The sequence below is a fragment of the Furipterus horrens genome, unplaced genomic scaffold, assembly GCF_987537825.1.
Source record: "Furipterus horrens unplaced genomic scaffold, mFurHor1.1.pri manual_scaffold_13, whole genome shotgun sequence".
In the NCBI taxonomy this organism is placed as follows: domain Eukaryota; kingdom Metazoa; phylum Chordata; class Mammalia; order Chiroptera; family Furipteridae; genus Furipterus; species Furipterus horrens.
Window position 1 is genome coordinate 42,536,256 of NW_028327183.1, and position 21,820 is coordinate 42,558,075.

The 21,820-nt window shown below is 52.8% G+C and overlaps 1 protein-coding gene across 1 annotated transcript in view; it reads left to right on the forward strand.

Moving 5' to 3' along the window:
* The first annotated feature begins 995 nt into the window (after positions 1 to 995).
* The window catches only part of LOC149994778 (myosin-14-like), a 35,801-nt gene continuing 14,976 nt past the window's right edge, over positions 996 to 21,820 (forward strand). The window contains exons 1-14 of the mRNA XM_090259085.1: positions 996 to 1,091; positions 1,903 to 2,021; positions 3,233 to 3,385; positions 3,672 to 3,845; positions 4,173 to 4,346; positions 5,934 to 6,048; positions 9,868 to 10,055; positions 12,924 to 13,045; positions 15,421 to 15,490; positions 15,626 to 15,786; positions 16,753 to 16,861; positions 17,735 to 17,866; positions 18,680 to 18,886; positions 20,303 to 20,440. Of these exons, the coding sequence (XP_090115211.1) occupies positions 998 to 1,091; positions 1,903 to 2,021; positions 3,233 to 3,385; positions 3,672 to 3,845; positions 4,173 to 4,346; positions 5,934 to 6,048; positions 9,868 to 10,055; positions 12,924 to 13,045; positions 15,421 to 15,490; positions 15,626 to 15,786; positions 16,753 to 16,861; positions 17,735 to 17,866; positions 18,680 to 18,886; positions 20,303 to 20,440 (1,956 nt within the window). The 5' untranslated portion in view covers positions 996 to 997. The remainder of the gene's footprint in view (positions 1,092 to 1,902; positions 2,022 to 3,232; positions 3,386 to 3,671; positions 3,846 to 4,172; positions 4,347 to 5,933; positions 6,049 to 9,867; positions 10,056 to 12,923; positions 13,046 to 15,420; positions 15,491 to 15,625; positions 15,787 to 16,752; positions 16,862 to 17,734; positions 17,867 to 18,679; positions 18,887 to 20,302; positions 20,441 to 21,820) is intronic.

Sequence of the window (21,820 nt, forward strand, 5' to 3'; positions counted from 1 at the left end):
GCTCTGGCTGGTGTGGCTCAGTGAATTGAGCCCCGGCCTGCTAACTGAAAGGTTGCCGGTTCAATTCCTGGTCAGGGCACCTGCCTGGGTTGCCGGTCAGGTCCTCAGCTGGGGTCGTGGGAGAGACAGCCAGCTGATGTTTCTCTCCCTCTCTATCTCCCTCCCTTTTCCTCTCTCCAAAGTAAATAAACAAAATATTTTTTAAAAAATAAGCAGAAACACACGTAAAACAAAGTGATGTATTGATCAGTCGATGAAAACGTTGTGGCCAGAGGCTCACAGGAACCAAACCCTGTATGTCCCCTTAGGAGCACTCATTCGCAGTCACTACGTCAGTGTTCTTGGTGACTTTGTGGAACATTTCTGCAGATGACGAGAATCAACTGTCCTTCCTGTTTTCTGCCTTTTGTACACAGAGTACGCCATGAACACCCTTCTGCACCTCGCACCTTTCACTTGATAGTTCAGAAATCCTTCCATATCGCTCATCCATTCTCAAAGTTCTTCTAAGTCTTATCGGCATCATTTCATGAAACAGACAGTGTGAGCAGACACTGAATGGTCATACCGTGAACCTCGAACACAAAATACAGGATTCACTTATCTGTTCATGTGTTTTAAGTCCTGCCCAGTGTCACATGTGAATTTTAAGCTCAGGATGATGCTGTAAACTGACATAGGATTTTTTCTTTTCAATCCTCACCCGAGGATTGAGGGTATGTGTATTGATTTTAGGGAGAGAGAGAATAGAGAGACATCGGTCAGTGGCCTCCCGTACATGCCCCGACCGGGGACCAAACCTAGGCACGGGCCCTGACCGGGAATCGAACCCGCAGCCTTCTGGTGTACAGGACAATGCTCCCACCAACTGCACACCCCAGCCAGGGCTGACATGGGATTTTTAAGCTAGATTTCTGAAGGGACAGTGAAGACCACACACAGTGTCTGGAGCCGTAGTGATCTCTCCACCCCCCCCCCTCTCTGCCGCCCCTTAGCCATGCTGCGGATGGTCTCTGCGGTCCTTCAGTTCGGCAACATCATCCTGAAGAGAGAACGAAACACCGACCAAGCCTCCATGCCAGACAACACAGGTGACACCCCCTGGCCTGCTGCCCAGCCCCGTGACCCTGCATCCCTTGCCCCACAGACAGAGCACCCCCTCCCGGCCGGGCCGCTCTGACTCCCTGCCCTTCGCTGAGTCTTCAGCATTTTCTCACCCTTCTTCTGTTATAAAAATATGTGATCCCTGCTGAAAGTCTGAACAACACCAGCCTGCCAAACAGGGGACAACAGGGTCCCCGGTCGTCCCAGCGCCTTGGAGAGACCTGCCATCAGTGCTGGGCACATCTCCTCCTGGCCTCTGTGCTTGCATATGTGTATATTTTTTCCTTTTCAAAAGCAGGATTATAGTTGATATTCTTTTTTTTTTAATCAAAATGGAAATAGTTCTGCTTCCTAATTATTATAAAATAATATGAGCTGGATGGGGAAAAATCTGACAGACAGAACAGTATAAAGACAGTCCGTTCTTTGATTCAAAGTGAAATACACGTATCATGAAATGCACGCCTCAGTTTAACATGTCATGAGTTTCCAACGTAATGAGGGTGGAACAGCCATTCAAATGGATGAACTCTGCTCCTCTAACCAATCCCCAAGTGCTGGACGTTCAGGTTATTTCCTGGTCATGTCCACTGTAAACAATGCGGTGATGAACATCCCCGTAGTCCAGTTTTGGCTCACCCGGGATTATTTTCGCCCACTGGGGGTCCCAGAGGAGACTTGCGGGCCAGAGGATGCGCACACTGGTAGGACCTGTGCAGCCTCCGGGGGGAAAGGCCGGGCAGCCGCGTCCTGGGACAGAACGCTGACCCCACCCACCTCGATGCCTGTCTTCCTCAGCCGCCCAGAAGCTCTGCCGCCTGCTGGGACTCGGGGTGACGGATTTCTCCCGCGCCCTGCTCACCCCCCGCATCAAAGTTGGCCGGGACTACGTGCAGAAAGCGCAGACCAAAGAGCAGGTGGGCGGTGTGGCGGGGGGTGGGGGGCAGGTATCGGGCTCCCGCCGCCCTCCGACTCCGGCGTCTAGGAAGTGGCTTATGCCGTTTTTCCTCGCTCGCTCACGCAGACTGGTGCTGGCTGCTCAGTTACCGGCTCCGGACTAGGCACCGGGAATAAAAGCAGCAATAGAAACGTGGAACTCAGGCTGTAGTAAGAAAACCTAATAAACGAAGATTAACAGGATGCTTGTAGACAGGGGTCGACAGGGGTGCCGTCTGCCAAGGAGGGGGTTGGGGGGGGGGGTCTGGCAGGCCCTCTCCCAGCAGGTCACGTTCCAGCCAAGACCTAGACCGTTCAAAGTGGAGGGCATAGCCTATGTAAAGGCCCTGGGGTTGAAACAAGCTTGGCGAGATGGGAACACTAAGGAGGTGGGTGAGGCTGCAGGCGGAGAGGTTGGTAGGGGACAGATCACGCAGGGTCTTAGGGGCCACCCTAAGGAGGTGAGTTTTATTCAGGGTGCAGCAGGAGGCCAGCGAGGGTTTAGGCCAGGGAGCGATTTGATTCAGGTTGTTTTTTTATAAAAACCCCCTTGTCTTCTGCATGGAGGGTGGAGTCCCAGGGGCGCAGGTGGAAGCAGGGAGTTGGGAGGAGGCTGCCGCCATAATCCAAGCCAATGACAGTGTGGCTCAGACCAGCGGGCAGGGCTAGGGGTAGAAAGAAGTTAACATGGGCTAGTGGTTTTCAGGATCCAGCTCTTGGGCAGAGGCCTCTGCTGGGCCCCAGGCCGGGTGCTCGAGGCCCTGGGATGAAGAAGACACAATAGGGGAGGCAAGGACCAGAGACTGGAGGTCACACTGGCCGTGATTCTGCTCTCAGGGGAATTACTATTAGGATCCATTTTACAGATGAAGAAGTTGAGGCACAGAGAGGTTTATTCACAGCCTGAGGTAACACAGCCTCTAAGTGGCAGGAGCAGGATTCAAACTCAGGTTGTTGGGTCCAGAGTCCACCCTCTTAACTGTTATGTTAATTGTTCCAGGAAGTGGGGTCAGGAGGGCAGAGGATTAATGAACTAATGAGCCCTGAGGACTTCAGGCAGTGCCTGGAGCACAGTAGGGCTGAGGAATGGAGGGCTGCTGTTAATGTCATCTTGAACCATGGTGGGGGCCCGGACAGGCCGGGCCACTCATGTGCAGGCTGGACCCTCACTATGCATCCCATCTGCATGCAGGCTGACTTCGCCCTCGAAGCCCTGGCCAAGGCCACCTACGAGCGCCTCTTCCGCTGGCTTGTCCTGCGCCTCAACCGGGCTCTGGACCGCAGCCCCCGCCAGGGTGCCTCCTTCCTGGGCATCCTGGACATCGCCGGCTTCGAGATCTTCCAGGTCTGTGCTGTGTGCCCCGCTGGGGCCTGAGGGCGCCATCACGCTGCCCTGTTCCCTCCCTCTGTGCCCCTGCCCTCCTCACCCCCTCCCTCTCAGCCTCTGTCCCCCTCCCTCTGGGTCCCTGCCCCACTTTCTCCAGGTCTCTGTCCCCTTGTCTCTGGGTCCCTGTCCCCCTCTCTCTGGGTCCCTGTGCCCCCCTCTTTGGGTCTCTGTCCCCTGTCTCTGGGTCTCTGCCCACCCCCCCAGGCCCCTGTCCCCTCTCTCACGCATCCCCTCCTCCCTGCAGCTGAACTCCTTCGAGCAGCTGTGCATCAACTACACCAACGAGAAGCTGCAGCAGCTCTTCAACCACACCATGTTCGTGCTGGAGCAGGAGGAGTACCAGCGCGAGGGCATCCCCTGGACCTTCCTCGACTTCGGCCTTGACCTGCAGCCCTGCATCGACCTCATTGAGCGGCCGGTGAGTGAGCCCGTGGCCACTCCCTCCTCGCAGCCCTCGCCATCTCACCCCGCCCCCTCCAGGCCAGGAGCCAGCCCCTCGCCCAGCTGGCCTCAGCCTCCGCATCAGTTACGTGGAGAAAACGATGTAGGTCTGTGTGACCGGTAGCAGATCAGGCCCCGGGACACGCCCGCCACAGGGCCTGGCTCCAACCACGGGGCTAATCCTGGCTGTTACTAACTGTGGTTCTCCGTCCAAGTGTCGCTTACAAACACTAAAAACCAGCCGCAACCTAAGTGTCCAGTATTTGGGGATCTGACCTACTCTCCCCTTCCTGTCAACGGTCAGGCCAACCCCCCTGGACTCCTGGCCCTGCTGGACGAGGAGTGCTGGTTCCCGAAGGCCACGGACAGGTCCTTCGTAGAGAAGGTGGCCCAGGAGCAGGGCGGCCACCCCAAGTTCCAGCGGCCGAGGCATCTGCGGGACCAGGCCGACTTCAGCGTCTTGCACTATGCGGGCAAGGTAGGGGCGGGGCCCGCCTTGGGGCCTGCGGGTGGGAGTGGTGACAACCTGGCTGCAGATGTGGGGAAGGGTGCAGAGGGACGGCAGGGCCACCGGGTGTCCACTGGGACAGGACACAGCCAAGGCAGGGGCCAGGAAAGCCCAAGGAAGAGTGAGAACTATCTGACGAAGTCAACAAAGGCTTCCTCAAGGAGCGGGTATTTGCAGTAGGCTTTGAGGGATGGATAGGAGTTTGCCTGGAGGACAATTATGTGCATTTTATCCACTCATTCAGCAAACCCGTGCCTTCTTTATTTTCTTTTTTTTTTAATTTTTAAAGTATTTATTTATTTATTTTTAGAGAGAGGGGAAGGCAGGGAGAAAGAGAGGGAGAGAAATGTCAGTATGTGGTTGTCTCACTCACCCCCCAACTGGGGACCTGGCCCACAGCCCAGGCCTGTGCCCTGACTGGGAATCGAACCAGCGACCCTTTGGTTTGCAGGCCGGCTCTCAATCCACTGAGCCACACCAGCTGGGGCTAAACCTGTCTTTTGTGCACTCAGCCCTGTGCTGAGCAAAGTTGGGGACCCAGGTCGGACATGGTTTCTGTCCTTACAAAGTTCCTTATCTGGAAGGGAGGCAAATCCAGACAACCGGGATGTAAGGCCAACAAGCGCCTTCATAGGGGCAGCGAAGGGCAGCGTCAAAGCCGACGCCCAGAGGAGGGAGGAACACCGGGGAAGCGTCCCCAGGGGAGCGTAATGCTTGATCTGAAATCTAAACCAAGGGTCGGCAAACCTTTTTTGTAACTGCTTCCCGCTCTGCGGGCCAGACACTGCCTGTCACAGCTACTCAGTTGTGCCGTTGCAGCGTGAGGGAAGCCACGGGTAACACATAAATAGATATACTAACGGGGGCTGCATCCCAATAACCCTTTACTTACAAAAAGAGGTGGCTGTCTTGACTTGGCTTGGGGGCTCTATGGTGTGAACGATGTGTAACGGGTGCCGGAGAGGCCAGGTGAGGGCGCGAGGGACTCTGCGGGCCCAGGGGACGGTGCGCATCACGGCGAGGGGGCAGGAGCCCGGGTGTCCTGCGTGCGGCTCCAAGGTGCCCAAACATTTGCTGAGACCTGCTGGGGCCCAGGCCTGTGCTGACACGAGTCAGAGCCGGGCCCTGGCCTCAGGGAGCCCCTGTCTGGTGGGCGGGGGTTGTGGTCAAGGCCGTGACGGCGGAACTCTCAAAGCAAAACCCTGCATTCTCCCAAGCAGCCGTCCGTGGGAAAGCGCACAGAGAGGGAATCCCCGGCGGCGGGGACAGCTCGGGGGGAAAACCTGAGGTGGAAATGCGGTTGCACGTGTGAGGAGGGACAGTGGAGAAGCCAAGGTGTCTGGAGTAGAATGAAGAAGGGAGAAAGTGGTGATGGACGGGGTCAGCGGTGGGCAGGGAAGGAAAGGGAGAGGAGTCCCGCGGGCGGAGGGTGCAGTTCAAGGTATGGACACGAGGTGGCACCAATGTCCTCCCCCCGTGGTGAAGCCTGGAGCTGGAAAATCAGGGGAGCCCGTGAACCTCCAAGTTCACCACGCTCCAATGCCTGGTTTCATTCAGGTCGACTACAAGGCCAATGAGTGGCTGATGAAAAACATGGACCCTCTGAACGACAACGTTGCCGCCCTGCTGCACCAGAGCACGGATCGGTTAACGGCGGAGATCTGGAAAGATGGTGAGGACTGGCTTTCCCCCGGCCCTGTCCCTGGGGCTCTGGGCATCCCTGCTCCCAACCCACAGTGTGAGCACCTTTGTTTCGGGGGCTGAGTTGTCTGCTCTGACGCAGCACTTCTGCAGGCCAGCCAGTTAGTGTTCCCAGTTAGTGCTGATTGATGGATATCTCAAGCCAGCATCGTATTCAATAATAAAACACTCCTCCTTAAACAAGACAAGGCTGCCCACTGTCAGCACTGCTGTGAAACACTGCTTTGGCAAAACTAGCCTATGCAATCAGACCAGAAAAATAAATAAGCATGTGAGCATTGCAAAGAAAGCGATAACATTATTTGCAGGTGGCATGTGATCCCCTAAAAAGAGATTTGACTGGAAAAGAATTAATGACAAGACAACTCAGAAGGGTGCTGTTTATCAGGTTGGCCAACTTTCAGACTTTTCTTTCTTTGCTCTCTCACAAAGTTCCCCTTAGGGCCCCCAGGAAGAAGAAAGAAACAATGGACTGAGATATAGTTTTGGAGTTGTCTTGCTCCAACAAGACCCATGTGAATTTTTCCCATCAGTCTTTTCAGAATGACACTTCTAAGAGGCATAAGCAGAAAAGCCAAATGCCTTTGTGGTAGAACCCCATACTTTCCAAGCTGCCCCCTATCCTTAGAGGGGGTTTGAGAGATGATTTTATACAGCTGGAAGCACCAACATCTTGTTTTTTTTCTGATTTCAGGTTTCTAGAATCTGTCAGTTTACCTTAATCTTTTGTAAAGATTTTATTTTATTTTTTTCAGAGAGAGGAGAAGGGAGAGAGAAAGAAAGGGAGGGAAACACCAATGTGTGGTTGCCTCTCGTGCGCCCTCAACTGGGGACCTGGCCCGCAACCCAGGCACGTGCCCTGACCAGGAATCAAACCTGCAACCTTTTGGTTTGCAGGCTGATGCTCAGTCCACTGAGCCACACCAGCCAGAGCTTGCCTTACTCTTTGATGGGAGTGAAAAGCATAGTTGTAGATGTGCCAGTCCATGCAACTAGACAAGAGAACAAAATAAGCAAGATGAGTGGTTCCCAAAACCAACTCACAGAGCGAAAGGGCATTGGGTCCCTTGATCTTGTGAGCTGACTTAAGAAAGAAAAGTCTGATATTTGTGTCTCATGGAGTTTACACAGGAGGGATTGAAAAGCAGTGTTTGATGTTTAGCAACAAAACCGGATTCTGCTAGAAGCTCTCCTTCCGAATGAACGTCCCCCCACCCACCCTGCTTGTTTAGAATCTGTGCTTCATTTACATGATGTCCCAGTGACCCCTCACACGTCCCACCCCGCATGTGGCTGACTCAAAGCATTCCAAGAGGGAGAGTGGAAACGGCAAAGCCTCTTGAGTCCTAGACTGGAACGTGGCACAGTGATCCTTCTCCCACAGCCCTCCTGAACGCAGGAGCCCACACTCGAGGCGCTGCAGGTCCCACAGAGGGGTAGGGAGTCGGGGCTAGTTTTGCATCAGTCCCTGTGACAGCTGCCCTGAGCCCAGAGCGGGAAGCCCAGCATCCTGGCAGCCCAGGGGAAAAGGCAGATGAGGACAAGCCTCAGAGAGACCAACGCCACATGCCGGGCAGAAGCCACAAGGTCGTCCTCGAGCTTCCTGGCCGTCAGGGGGAAAAGATACCTAATAGGACATACAGACTCAACCTCGAGGGAGAGAGACCTTTTCCCTCTGGTACTAAGGCTCATGGAGGACATTTGTCCCTTCAGCTGACATTGATGCCCTCAGTGGGTAGGCACAAAGATGAACAGGACAGTCTCCCTGGTTTTAGATGTTTATGGCCAGTATTCAGGCTCTCCCTCCTGCTCTGGCCCGTGCTGTTGACTAATAACCCTCCTCTTTTTTTCCTTCCTGCCACCTCCTGTCCCTCTTCTCATACTGCTCCCTTTGCATCCCCCATCTTTTGCATCTCCCCGCATCTGTCCTCTCCCCACATCTGTCCTCATTCCCCAGAACATGGGGGCTTCCAGCAGTTCTCTTTCCTTGGCTCCTTCCCACCGTCGTCCCCGGGATCTCCAGGGAGGCGCAGCTCTGCCATTTCTCCACCAGGGGGTGGGTGCTACTGTGCATCGATGGGTGAGATTTGCCAGACGAGGCGGGCGGGCCTGTTGGACCGGGAACCTGGTTTTGAACACCCGTCCCCTCTTTTCTCCATGAGGAGGTCTCTCATGCTTCTTCTTCCTCCTTGCCAGCTCTCCCAGCAGTTTCCAGACTCAGTGCTAACTAGACTCTTCTAACTAAACTGCATGCCAAAGTACAATGGGGCTACTACCAGCTGGCATTTATTGAGCACTTACTATGTGCCTTGCATTGTGCGAAGCCCTTTTATGATCATTAACACGTAGAATCCTCTGTATGACCCACTGAGGCAGGTGTTGGTACTAGTACCCCCCTTACACAGTTGAGGAAACTGAAGCACAGAGAGGTTAAGTCGCCAATCCAAGATCACACAGCCACTAAGTGGCAGAGCTGAGATTTGAACCCAGGATTTTGAGTCCCAGAGCCTCAGCTCTTACCTGTTCTATAAGAGCGTAATAAATGGCAGTTATCATTTTGATAATAACTGTAAGGATGGTGGTGGGAGGGAGATGAAACCTGGGGAGGAAAATGCTATATCTGAGCCCCCACCATACACCAGGTCCTGCCTAAGTGCAGATGACCTGGTTGACCCATGATGACCCTCATCACTGGGGACATCAGATTCAGCCCCAGCTGTAGGATCCTGAGAAACCCGGCATGATTTGGTCATCGAATTCTAGAAAAAAGCTTACTGTGAAGGCAGATTGCCTTATTTCACAGATTGCACATAAAAGCCAGACCCTATTGCAGTTTTAAAAATCCTCACCTGAGAACATATTTATGGATTTTAGAACAAGAGGAAGAGAGAGAGAAAGAGAAACATCAATGTGAGAGTGAAACATTGATTGATTGTCTTCCGTACGCACCCCAGATGGGGATCAAACCTGCAACCTTTTGGTGCATGGACTGCAATCCAAACAATTGAGCCACCCAGCCATGGCAGAGACTATTACATTTTTTAAAACATAATTTATTTATTTCTAGAGTGAGGGGAAGGGAGGAGAAAGAGAGGGAGAGAAACATCAATGTGCGGTTGCCTCTTCTGCACCCCCAACTGGGGACCTGGCCCACAACCCAGGCACGTGCCCTGACTGGGAATCGAACCACAGACCCTTTGGTTCATGGGCTGGCGCTCAATCCACTGAGCCACACCAGCCAGCGCTCTATTACATTCTTAATGTGACTCTGTTTCATGTTCCTACAAATGCAGCTGTGCTTGTGATTACCCTTTTCCTTCTCTGTGCCTCGGTTTCCTCATCTGTAAAATGGGAGCGACTCTCACAGGCTTTTAAATCAGCCAGAGTACGTAAGTGCTTTGAACAGGGCCGGGCAGAGACTGCGCGCTAAGTCAGCATTTGCTATTGTTGTCTTCACCTGTCGGTAAGGAGAACGGAGATCATGTCCTTGAGGAGGAGAGGGGTCAGCGATCAGCCTTCGAGAGGACTCACCCTGCCTGGGTTTAAATCCTGCATCTGCAGTTTCTAAGCTGTGAGGCTTTGGGCGCTGCCTTCCACTTTTCTGAGCCTCAGTTTGCCCCCCAGTACAATGGGGCTGGTACTACCTACCTTACCAGGCTGTGGGAGGCACTTTATATATAAGATGCCAAGCCCTGTAAATAGTAAAGCCCTTAACCTTTGGCCAACTCAGCCCCTCCAAACTGACCACTGAGTCCCTTCTCACCCTTCATCTGATTTCCTCTTCACGCAGTGGAGGGCATCGTGGGGCTGGAGCAAGTGAGCAGCCTCGGGGACGGCCCACCGGGTGGTCGCCCCCGCCGGGGCATGTTCCGGACAGTGGGGCAGCTCTACAAGGAGTCCCTGAGCCGCCTCATGGCCACACTCAGCAATACCAACCCCAGCTTCGTCCGCTGTATCGTCCCCAACCATGAGAAGAGGGTGAGTGACCTGGGCCGGGGAAAGGGAGCTCTGGCAGCTGGACTTGGCTGGAGCCACATCTGGGCCCAGCTCACCGCTGACCAGATGTGTGACCCCGAGGGACTTGCCTCTCTCCCCAAATGAGTGCTCTGTTAGGAAAATTTATTTGTTCATTGGACTTACATTTTATTGAGCACCTACTAAGTGCCAGGTACTAGGGATATATTAGATAGAAGCACAGCCAACCCCTATCCTCACAGTCTAATACAGAACACATATGTTCAGCTAATCACCCAAAATGAATGACTGGTTGAATTTGTAGGAGTGGTAAGTACCACGTAAGGTTTTATCTGCTCAGTGAAGTCAGGGAAGGACCCCTGGAGGAGGTGGCAACTGAGCTCTGAAGCATACATGGTATTCTGAGCAGAGAATAGTTTGTGCAAAGGTCCTGTGGTAGGTTAGAGCATGGAAGGCACAAGGGATAGAAAGAAGGCCACTGGGACTGGGGATGTCATGCAGGTTTGGGGAGACCATCTCTGGCCTCCCAGGGCACTGAAAAGTATTTTTGTGGGGAAAATCAAAGAATGGGCCTCGTAGAGAAGGGTCAACATGAGAGGAAAATGAGAGCACGAAGTTAGGGTGCTTGAGGCTTACACTGTCCTTGGAAAATAGCTGTAGTTATTGGGTTGGTGGATCTCTGTATGTGTGTGTCTCTTTCTCAGGTCTACAAACACCATATTTTATCAAATCTAAGACACATGTATTTCTGACACTTTAGCATTTCTGAACTTGGGATATGGCTTATAATCAATAGCTTGTCAGAGTTTAATTGACAGGAGTTTTGCTTTCTCGGTGACATATAAAATAGAAGTGTCTCACTATTGATGGGACTTACAGTTGATAAAATATGACATCCATAGACATCCACTTCTCCAAGAAGCCCTGGTTCTTTCTGGTGGAGAATGGTGCTTAGAGTCTAAGATCTGGGTGCTGGGTGTGCTCAGGGCTATCAGGGTGGCACTCCCAGGACCTCTCAGTAAGCAGAGCTATGTTTTTATACACAAATGTATATACAAGCACACACATAGGTTTACACATGCACACACATAAATGTATACACATGTTTACTTCTGTATTTATTTTTATAACTATCTTTATACTTTGCAAACCATGCGTTCACACTATGTCAAGTTGCAGTCCAATGCCATAGAGTTCATTGTAATTCTTTCCCCTGTACAAATTCGTAACTTTTTTTTAGCCACAGGGGAGACCTCGATCTTATAATATAGTACATATTTACCTGTTTTATTGGTCCCCTTTTATGAAATCAATCTCCTGGCCTTGCTGAGTGCTTACCCACTCAAGCCTGCCAAATATCTTGTCAAAGAGTGGGATGGAGGGAGAGAGTGGGAAAAAAGGAAGGAAGTTCTTATGAGACCGTCTTATTTATTATGTCCAATTTCCAGCTGTTTTCAGCTAATTCCTGCGGGCTCTTTCGGTGGTGAGAGAGTGCCAGCTAAGGCAGCCTAAGCGAAAGTGAGAATGTGTAGATTCACGTAATTGACAATTCCACTGTTGGGTTCAGATACAGCTGGATCCAGGTGCTCAACTGGTGGCATCAGGAACCTTTTTCCTTTGCTTGACACTGCTTTTCTGTGTGTTGCCTTCACTTTGAAGGAACCTCTCTGTGGGTCTCTTTCTCTCTCAGCACCCTCAGGGTGGCAAGGCAGCCCCCAGTGGGTCCAGCCTTCTATCTCCCAGTTCAGCAGCCCTAGGGAAAAGGGCATCTCTTGCCTCACAGCCCCAACAAAAGTCCCAGGGCAGGCTCTCATTGGCCCAGGATGGCTCTGTGCCCACCTCCGAACTGGTTACTCTGATTGGCCAGACCTAGGTCACATGACCATGCATGGAGCCAGGATGAGATTCCACCCGGTCACTCTGGACTGAGATCAGAGGGGAAGGCATGGCTCCCTCCCACAACATTGAAGCCTTATTGCCGGGACAGGGGAGTATTATATAGTCACAGACAAACAGAAACTCCCTTTTGCCAGAACACGAACAACCTGAAGTTAGGTGCTTTTATCTCCTTTTTCACTGCTCAGTCCCCAAAACCTAGAGCAGTGCGTGGCATGTGATGGATATTCGGTAAGTGTTTGATGGATGCATGGATATAAAATAATATGCCTAAATGGCTGTAGAAAAAGATCCAGCCCGGTGGTTTTCCTGAGTTAAATCCCACCACCCAGCGGTTCCAATTCTGCCCTAGGCTAGGGCAGGAGCATTGGGTGTGGGGTTTTGTGTGTGTGTATGGGGGTGGTTTTTGTTGTCTTAATTGTTTTAAGCTTCCCATGGGCCCTAGAGTTTAGCCGGGGTTGGGGACAACTAATCTAGAAGGTTCCATAGGAAACGAGGGATTGTGTTGACTGCTCTGGGGACATGGGCAAGGCAAAAGGTCTCTCTTGGAATGTATCATTTAAATTCGTGTACTGTTTACCATTTTTGCCATTCTTACCAAAAATAGTGATTTATGGGCTTTGTTCACACCACACACCTTGACCGACCATCCTCTGCGCTAAGTCAGCGCTTCCCGCTCCTGTTCTGTTCTACTGCGCACTTACCGTTATTTCTTTCTTTCATTTATTAGTCACTTCTCCACCTCATTTGCTGTCAGTCTCTCCCACTGGACTGCGAAGTTCCCCAGGGCAGGGATTTCTGCCTGGCACGTAGTAGGTGCTCAGTAAATTATAGGTGGAACCATACGCAATGGCCAACCAGGGCTGACCTGCGAAAACGGCCGTTCCACGTGGTTTCCCCGGACGGCTGTCGTCCCGCGAGTGGCGCCCCCATGCGGGCGCCGCTGACCCTGCGTGTCCGTTCCACCGCCCACAGGCCGGGAAGCTGGAGCCGCGGCTGGTGCTGGATCAGCTGCGCTGTAACGGCGTCCTGGAGGGCATCCGCATCTGTCGCCAAGGCTTCCCCAACCGCATCCTCTTCCAGGAGTTCCGGCAGCGGTGAGCGGGGTCAGGGGCGGCGCGGGGCTCGGGTCTGGAAGACACCCTACCTGCATCCAAAGCCTCTCGCTGCTACTTCTGAGCCGGGACAGCGGGCAAGTTCCTGAGGTTTGCTGAGGCTCAGTCTTCCCCTCTGTGATGCGGGCCAGCAGTCACCCGCTCGTGCGCTCCCGGAGAGAAAGGGCAGGGAGCATCATATTGCGATCAACGTGTTGCAATTGGCATTTCTTAAAAAAAATTGCAGTGGAATAGGCTAGAATAGAAAATATCAACTTAGAAAAAAAAGAAAGCAAATAATATGGTAAATATTACAATAAAAATTACGCTTCACACAAGCTGTATATATCAATGCTGTCCATTAGAAATAGAACATTAGACCTGTATACAATTAAAATTTTTGTAATAGCCATATTTTTTAAAGTAAAAAGAGGTAGGCAAAATTAATGTCGACAACATATTTTATTTAACTCACTACATCTAAGATATGGGGTAAATTGAACATGTAATCAGTATAAAAATTAGTGGTGAGACATTGTGCATACTTTTTTTCCTACCAAGTCTTAGAAATGTGGCGTGCCTTACACTATATTTCCATTGGTCAAAGTGAATTATAGTCCTATCAAGACAATGAAGTTGTGTTAAAGAAAAACATATTTTACACTGCTTCAGTTTTTACATTTAAAGTTCAGTTAGTGAAAAGTAAATACAGTTACAAATCCAGTTCAGCTCTTGCCGGTGTGGCTCAGTTGGTTGGAGTATCGTCTGGTGTGGCTCAGTTGGTTGGAGTGTTGTCCCGTACACCAAAAGGTTGTGGGTTTCATCCCCAATCAGGGCGCTATAGGAGGCAACCAATCAATATTTCTCTCTCTCCCTCTCCCTGTCCCCCTTCCTCTTCCTCTAAAATCAATAAACAGCCCTAGCTCATGTGACTCAGTGAATTGAGCGCTGGCCTGTGAACCAAAGGCTGCCGGCTCGATTCCCAGTCAGGGCACATGCCTGGGTTGTGGGCCAGGTACTCAGTTGGGGGTGCATGAGAGGCAACCACATATTGATGGTTCTCTCCAAAAAGAAAAAAAAAAAGGAAAATCAATAAACATGTTTTTAAAAATTCAGTTCCGTTGCCCAGATGACATTACAAGGGCTTGGCAATCACACATGGCCGGGAGCTGCTGTACTGGACAGTACAGGTCTGTAGTTTGCTACTCAAAGTGTGGTCCCCGGAGCAGCAACACCAGCAGCCAGCAGCTGGTCAATATGCAAATTTCAGACCCCGCCCAGGCTTACTGAACTAGGATCTGTATTTTAACAAGACCCCTGGTGATTGAGAAACCCTGATACACACACACACACACACATACACACACATTCTCAAACACCAGTCTTAAAAATGTATATTATATATGACATATAAATGTGCATATATGTGTTTATAAATGGTATAGATAATATACATTATTTTATAGGAAATATTGAAATCTGGGGAGAGGGCACAGCAGGAGCAAGGCTCTGAGGACAGACCATGTATATGTTTATAAAATGTATTTTTTAAAGATTTTTTTTATTTATTCATTTATTTTAGATGGGGGGGGCAGGGAGAAAGAAGGAGAGAAACATCTAAATGTGTGAGAGACATCCATCAGTTGCATGCCCCCTACTGGGACCTGCAACGCAGGCAGGTGCCCCAACAGAGAATCAGACTGGCGACCTTTTGGCGCGCAGGCCAGCTATCAATCCAGTGAGCCACACTAGCTAGGGCTATAAAATGTTGTTGTTGTTTTGACGTTCTGAGTTTCACTCAGAAATTGGAAAGAAATTGATGTAGAGCAGCCCAGGGCCTGACCCATAAGAGATTCAAAACATCAACTGCTGTTTAAAAACATTTTTTAAATTGATTTTTAAAGAGAGAGAGGAAGGGAGAAAGAGAAAGAGAGAAACATTGAGTTGTTCTTCCACTTATTGATGCTTCTTGCATGTGCCCTGACCGGGGATTGAACCTGCAACCTTGATGTATCACGATGCTACTCTAACCAACTGAGCTGCCTGGTCAGAGCTCAGCTGCTGTTTTTGTTATTCTTACATGCCCATTCTGAGACCCTCCGTTATTTTCTGTCTCAGTGAAAAGTGGTGGCGAGGTAATAAACGCTCATAGTCAGCATGAGGTAGGTATCCACGGAGCCGGGTCTGCTATTATCGAAGTTGGCGGCGGTGGTGCTAGTGCTCTTAGCTCAGGGTGTGGCTGAGGTCGAACGTCCACTTTTCTTACTGTTCTCGTTATTGTCATTGGTTATTGCTAGCTGTCACTCTGAGCCCAGTGTCCGGCCATGGTGACAGTTTGCTGTAACTCTCGACTCCCCACCCCTGCCCGTCCCCTGAAGGTATGAGATCCTGACACCCAATGCCATCCCCAAGGGCTTTATGGACGGGAAGCAGGCCTGTGAGAAGATGGTAAGTGTGTGTGTATGTGCGCGCGTGTGTGTGCGCATGTGTGTGTGCGCGCACGCACAACCCCAGGAGGGAGGAGAGGGGCTGGGACCTCCCCTCTCACAGTCCCTTCTTCTTATCATCCCCGATCCCTCACAGATCCAGGCCCTAGAACTGGATCCCAACCTCTACCGTGTGGGACAGAGTAAGATTTTCTTCCGGGCGGGGGTCCTGGCCCAGCTGGAAGAGGAGCGGGACCTGAAGGTCACAGACATCATCGTGTCTTTCCAAGCAGCTGCCCGGGGATTCCTGGCTCGCAAGTGAGGCACCACACTGTCTTCTGGGGTCCCGCTGACTAAGGAGGGGGGCGCACATGCAGGGAGGGGTTGACCAGATGGCCCCAGATGGCCCCAGATGTCAAGGCCTCCAAAATAGTAGAAAGGCTGAGAGGCAAAGGGAGGGAACCACCAGGTGCCCACGCCTCTTGGCTCTAAGGCCCCTGGGGCCCCTGTGAGCTAGGCCCAGTGCAAGGCGACACTAGAGACTCGCAGAGCTAGACTCTGTCACAGGGGGACCAACCCTCCCTGTTTGCCTGGGACTGCAGGTTTCCCAGGATGCATGATTTTCAGTGCTAACAGAGAAAGCCCCAAGTCCACTAGGTCGGGGTGGTCACCCTACTGGCCAGTCCCTCGAGGGACTTCAGTCTGGAGGGGGAGACAACAGAGGCACAAAGCAACATAGTCTGGGGCAAGATGTGCTTTGATGGGGGCCGTACAAGTGCATCAGGAGGCCCCGCAGAACAGGGCGCCCCCCAGGTCACACTTGATGCCCAGGGGGGCCAAGCAGGGTGGGAAAGACTCTCTGGGCTGCAGGAATGCAGGAAGTTTGCAGGAGCATCTCCTTCTTGGAACTGGCCCGGAGGAAGGATCAGCAGATAAAAGACCCCCAAATACAAGGCTGAGGGGCGGGGGCCTTGCTTGGGGTGCTAGGGAGCCTCAGGAGTGGGTGGAGAAAGACCGCTCTGGAGGCTGGGGGCCTGGGGAAGGGGCTAGGTGAGGGTGCAGGTGGTGAAGGTGAGGCTGCGGGGCTGAGGAGGGTCAAGGCCGAGAGGGTCGAGGGCGCAGAACTGATGAACTGTCCACAAGATTTACCAGGAGTAGAACGGTGCTTGAGCACAGTAGGCACTTAATAACAGTTGACGCAGTGAAGGGAGCTCTCTGTTGCTAAGGGGGCAGGGCCTGGGGGGCTGAGCGCCCACTCTCCCACGTGCCCGTCTCCCCGCCCAGGGCCTTCCAGAAGCGGCAGCAGCAGCAGAGCGCGCTCAGGGTGATGCAGCGGAACTGTGCGGCTTACCTCAAGCTGCGACACTGGCAGTGGTGGCGGCTGTTCATCAAGGTGAGGCCGCCTGAGCAGCAAGGAGGTGGGGGCCTTGTGGGCAGGTCTGCTGGGGCAAGTGACCTCCTCTGTTTGGGCCTCAGTTTGCTGCATCTGTAAAATGGGACCAATCAGCCAGACCTTTGTTCATCGGGATTCTTTAGGTAGCAAGTGACCCAAATATCCCATTTCAACCAACATGGAAAAAAGAAGTAGGACAGCTTCAGGTGCAGCTGGATCCAGAAGACCCCTTCAGAGTCAACGATCCACGGGAAGGCCTCACAGAAATCAGAAACACTGTTATACTCATGGTTGCAGTTTATTACGGTGAAAGGACACAGATTAAAATCAGTAAAGAGAAAAGGCACACAGGCCAGAGTTCAGGGGCCCACGCAAGCTTCCGTGTGTCTCTTCCAGTGGCGTCATGTAGACAGCTCCTAACCTTCCAGGCATGACGTGTGACCACACATATGGGATGCTGCCTGCTGGGGAGCCTCACCCAAGCCTCAGTGTCCAGGGTTGTCATTGGATCTGTCACATAGGGGTGGCTGAGCCCCGTGTGGATGACCTCTGTTACTCGGTCTCCAGCCCCTCCAGAGGTCAGCTGATACCATCCCTCAGATAAACCAAGTCATCCATCAGGCAGATATTCAAAGGGCTTAGCGGCTGCCTCTAGGACCCAGGCAAGGGCCCGTCCTTTCTTTGGAATGAGCAGGGTTTGGGCAGCCCAGGCCAGCTGAGCTAACCCTTTTCTGCACCGAAAGGGCCCGAAGAGTGAGGTCGGTTATCCCGCATTCTTTGGGACCCAGGAAACCGGCCGTATGCTCAGTGTGAACGCTTAGCTCCTGGGCCCAGCCGCCTCCCAGCCATTTCACCACCTTGACCTGCCCCTAGGTGAAGCCACTGCTGCAGGTGACACGGCAGGATGAGGTGCTGCAGGCGCGGGCTCAGGAGCTGCAGAAAGTGCAGGAGCTCCAGCAACAGAGCGCCCGCGAGGTGGGCGAGCTCAAGAGCCGCTTGACACAGGTAAGGGGGCGGGGCTGAGGGTGGGGCGGGGCTGGGGTGGAGCCAAATTATAAGGGGCGGGGCTTCCGGCCGAGTCCCAGGTTCCCCGGGCAGGGCTATGGCGAGAAGGGGTAGGATAGGTCAGACCCAAGGTGCACTGGGGCCGAATAGGAGTTGAAACTCTGGTGTGACTGAGCCGTGGTGTGCAGGAGGCAGGACCCTGGGGTGTAGCCAGGGTCTTGGGTACGGGGCTGGTTCCTGCCAAGCCAAGATGCTCCAGGCGTAGGGCTCCAGGATGGGGCCGAGCACGGGAACAGCTCTGTAGCAGGGTTAGGGTATACAGGTGGTCGGCTTCTCACTGAGAATTTTTCCGTTTGCTTTTCCTAAATCATGTCCTTTGGTTAAATTGCTGGGCGGGCGTAGGAGTGTTAAATGAAATGTAAGATGGTGGAAAGGCCTCTCTGGGAATGTCTGTAGGGTGGACTGGAGAGGGGGAGACTGGAGGCCCTGAGGCTGCGGAGAGTGTCCATTGGGGGAGAACAGGCCTGAGCATGTTGGGGCTATGAGGACAGAGAGGAGGGGACAAGGCAGAGGGAGTCGGGGAAAGAAGGACAGGGCCGGGGACTGACGGAGTAGTGAGGGACAGGGCGGCACCCAGGGCTCTGACTCGGTGACCAGGGGAATGTGGGGTCATCCTGAGATGGGGACCTGGCGGAGGAATGGGTTCCAGGGCTGTACCTCAAAGAGCCAAGCAAGTCAGGGGACAGGAGGGACCTGGTGTCCACTGACTGGGAGCACCGCCTGCTAACCGCTGCCCTCCCACCCCACCCCCAGCTGGAAGAGGAGCGTGCTCGCCTGGCAGAGCAACTTCGAGCAGAGACAGAGCTGTGCGCTGAGGCCGAGGAGACCAGGGGGCGGCTGGCAGCCCGCAAGCAGGAGCTGGAGCTGGTGGTGTCGGAGCTGGAGGCCCGCGTGGGTGAGGAGGAGGAGTGCAGCCGCCAGCTGCAGAACGAGAAGAAGAGGCTGCAGCAACATATACAGGTCTGGTCCCCCTGAACCCATGGGCCACCGCCCCCTCCCTTCTGTCTACCCTGCCTACCTTTGCTTTTCTCCAAACAATGTTGCTTTTGGCCATGAATTTGCAGAGAACAGCTCAAAGTGGGTTAAGCAGAAAGAACACTTTTTTGGTTCAAAGAATGGGAGACTCCAGAATGTGTAAGCTTCAGGCATGGCTGGATCCAGGTGCTGAAGTGACTTCCTCAGTACTCTGCCTCTCCCCATCTCCTGGCTCCATTTGCCTCTGTGCTGCTGCATTCACAGGCAGGCTGCTCTAGCGGGGTTGCCCTTCAAAATCTGGTGTATATTTTACATTTAAGACTCATCTCAATTTAGAGGCTGAGTTTCCATTTGGCAATTCTTATATTTCATAACTTCTGTTGAAAAAGTCGATTTACATACCCAAGTTGTTCCAAACATACTTAAAAGTATCCCACAGATTAACTGGATGTCTTATTTGAAATTTAAAATAAATAAAATAAAATAAAGCAGGACACGTAATTGCTCATTCACACTGCCCACATTTCAGGAGCTCTGGGATGTTTTCGTTGCCTCCTCTTTAGCTGGTGGGGGAGGATGGGATCCTCCCCTTCAGTTACGGAGACAGCCTGACACACCGCACCCGACCCTGGGCAGATGAGATAGACAGCAGTTTACGGGTCACGAATACTCACAAGCAGAATGAAGCAGATACCATGCCCCAGGGAGCCGCCGGGGGGCGCACTCAGGAATAGTGTGAACAACTGTGGCTGTGGGAGGCAGGCTTCGTAGTGACAAGAAGGGGAGGTGACCCTGGTTCCTGCAGGAAGATGCGATGGTTGGTTTGACTCATTCCCAATGGCAAGCCACTGACTTCCCCTCTGCAGGGACAGGCAGGCACGGTGCCTGGTCCCTGCGGTACAGAGGGCTCCTTGGCTCGGGGACCTTGTCCATGGAGCAGAGCGGGTAGGAGGGCTTATGGCCAGGATGCTATAGTTCCCCCCAATTTTACCAGATGTCAAGGCAGCTCATAATGTTGAATCGTAATTTCTGGGTTCACACCTAAGTCTCCACATGCCATAGGGGACAGTGCCCACCTACATGACATGTTTATTTATCATGTTTATGTTGATCTAAATCTTCACGCACGCACGAGAATGTAGTTTCCACAAGGACAACAGTGTTTGTCCTCGGTGCCTAGAACAGTGCCTGGCACACACTAGGCACTCAGTCAATGCCTGTTGAGCTGGTGAGTGGAACAGAAAGACCAGAAAGGGTTTTATCCTCCCCAGCCTTGCCCAGAGTGTGGACCCATCTGAGTCCCGAGCCCCAGGGGTCCGTGGACCGTCACCTCCACCCCATCCTCCCCATCACACCCCGGCCCCAGCCCTGGGGCCTCACTCGCCCTCCTCCCCATGGCAGGAGCTGGAGTCTCACCTCGAGGCAGAGGAGGCTGCCCGGCAGAAGCTTCAGCTGGAGAAGGTGACGACGGAGGCAAAGCTGAAGAAATTTGAGGAAGATCTGCTGCTCCTGGAAGACCAGAACGCCAAGCTGGGCAAGGTCAGTGACCGTGACCCCCCGGGCAGGGGGCGTGGGCATGTTGGTGGGTGTGTGGGTCCCTCTGCCTGTCTGCCCCCAGTTCACCCTGCCACAGGGTCTGTGTCCCTCGCAGTCTGGGCTGTGTTTCCCTTGATCCCTGTCTCTCTCCTTGTCTCCCTCTGTCACATGGTCACTCAAGAAGGTGCTGACTGAGCAATGACTGTGTGACTGTGTGTCGTTACCTGTCACTCTATCACAAGACACCCCAGAGCCGCACAGCTGCAAACAGCCACCGTTTCATTCTATCCCGTCGTTCTGCAGCTCGGCCTGTGGCCCTCTCAGGCGGTCACCTCTCAGGTGGCCGGGGCTGGGTGTCTGGTGTCTCCGTGCCCCTCTGTGTGGCCTGTCTCCCCATGAGAGAGCCTGGATGCCTGGCACAGCTGCTCAGGGCCCCAGGGCAGGGAAGCAGAAGCAGTCAGCATCACCTCCATTGAATTCTGTCCATCAGGTGTTGGCGAACATTTGCTCTGGAAGGCCAGACAGTGAACATCTGCAGGCCACTCCGTGGCTGTCACGGCTGCTCAATTCTGCCATCGTGGCTGAGAGCAGCTCCAGACTGTTCACAATCAGACAGGCATGGCTGTGTCCCCATAAAACTTTACCTGTAGAAACAGGCAGCGGCCTGGGTTTGCCCTGCAGACCGTGCTGTGCAGACCACCAAGCTTAAAGCAGTCACGGATTCGGAGGCAGGGAATTAGACTCCACCCCAGTATGAGGGCATGGTGAAGGGCCTGCCGCCGTCTCGAACCAACCACGGCCAGGGCTGCGTTCGGCACAGGGGACGAAAGCCACCCATGCCCTCCCAGGGGAAAGGGATGCTACATGAGTCACCACAGGAAATAAGCATAATCACACTGTGTGACTTAGTTATAATTACTGTGGCAGGAAAGAACAGAAAACTGTGGAGAGGGGTGGCCTGATCTCTTCTGGGGGTGGTCAGGGTGGCCTCAGGCTTTCTGGAGGACCCATGCCTGAGCAGAGCTCAAGGATGCACAGGAGTTTTCTGGAACCTTCCTGTGGTGCTGTGGCTATTCTATCGTACTCTGTTCCATTTCCTTCTTTAAAAAGAAAAGATTTTATTTATTTAATTTATTTATTTATTTATTTATTTATTTATTTATTTATTTATTTATAGAAAGAGGGGACAGGAGGGGGGAAAGAGAGGGAGAGAAACATCAATGTGTGGTTGCCCCTCGCACACCCCCAACCGGGGACCTGGCCCACAACCCAGGCATGTGCCCTGACTGGGAATCGAACCGGTGATCCTTTGGTTTGCAGGCCAGAGCTCAGTCCACTGAGCCGCACCAGCCAGGGCCCATTTCCTTCTTTTTAAGGGTCGTG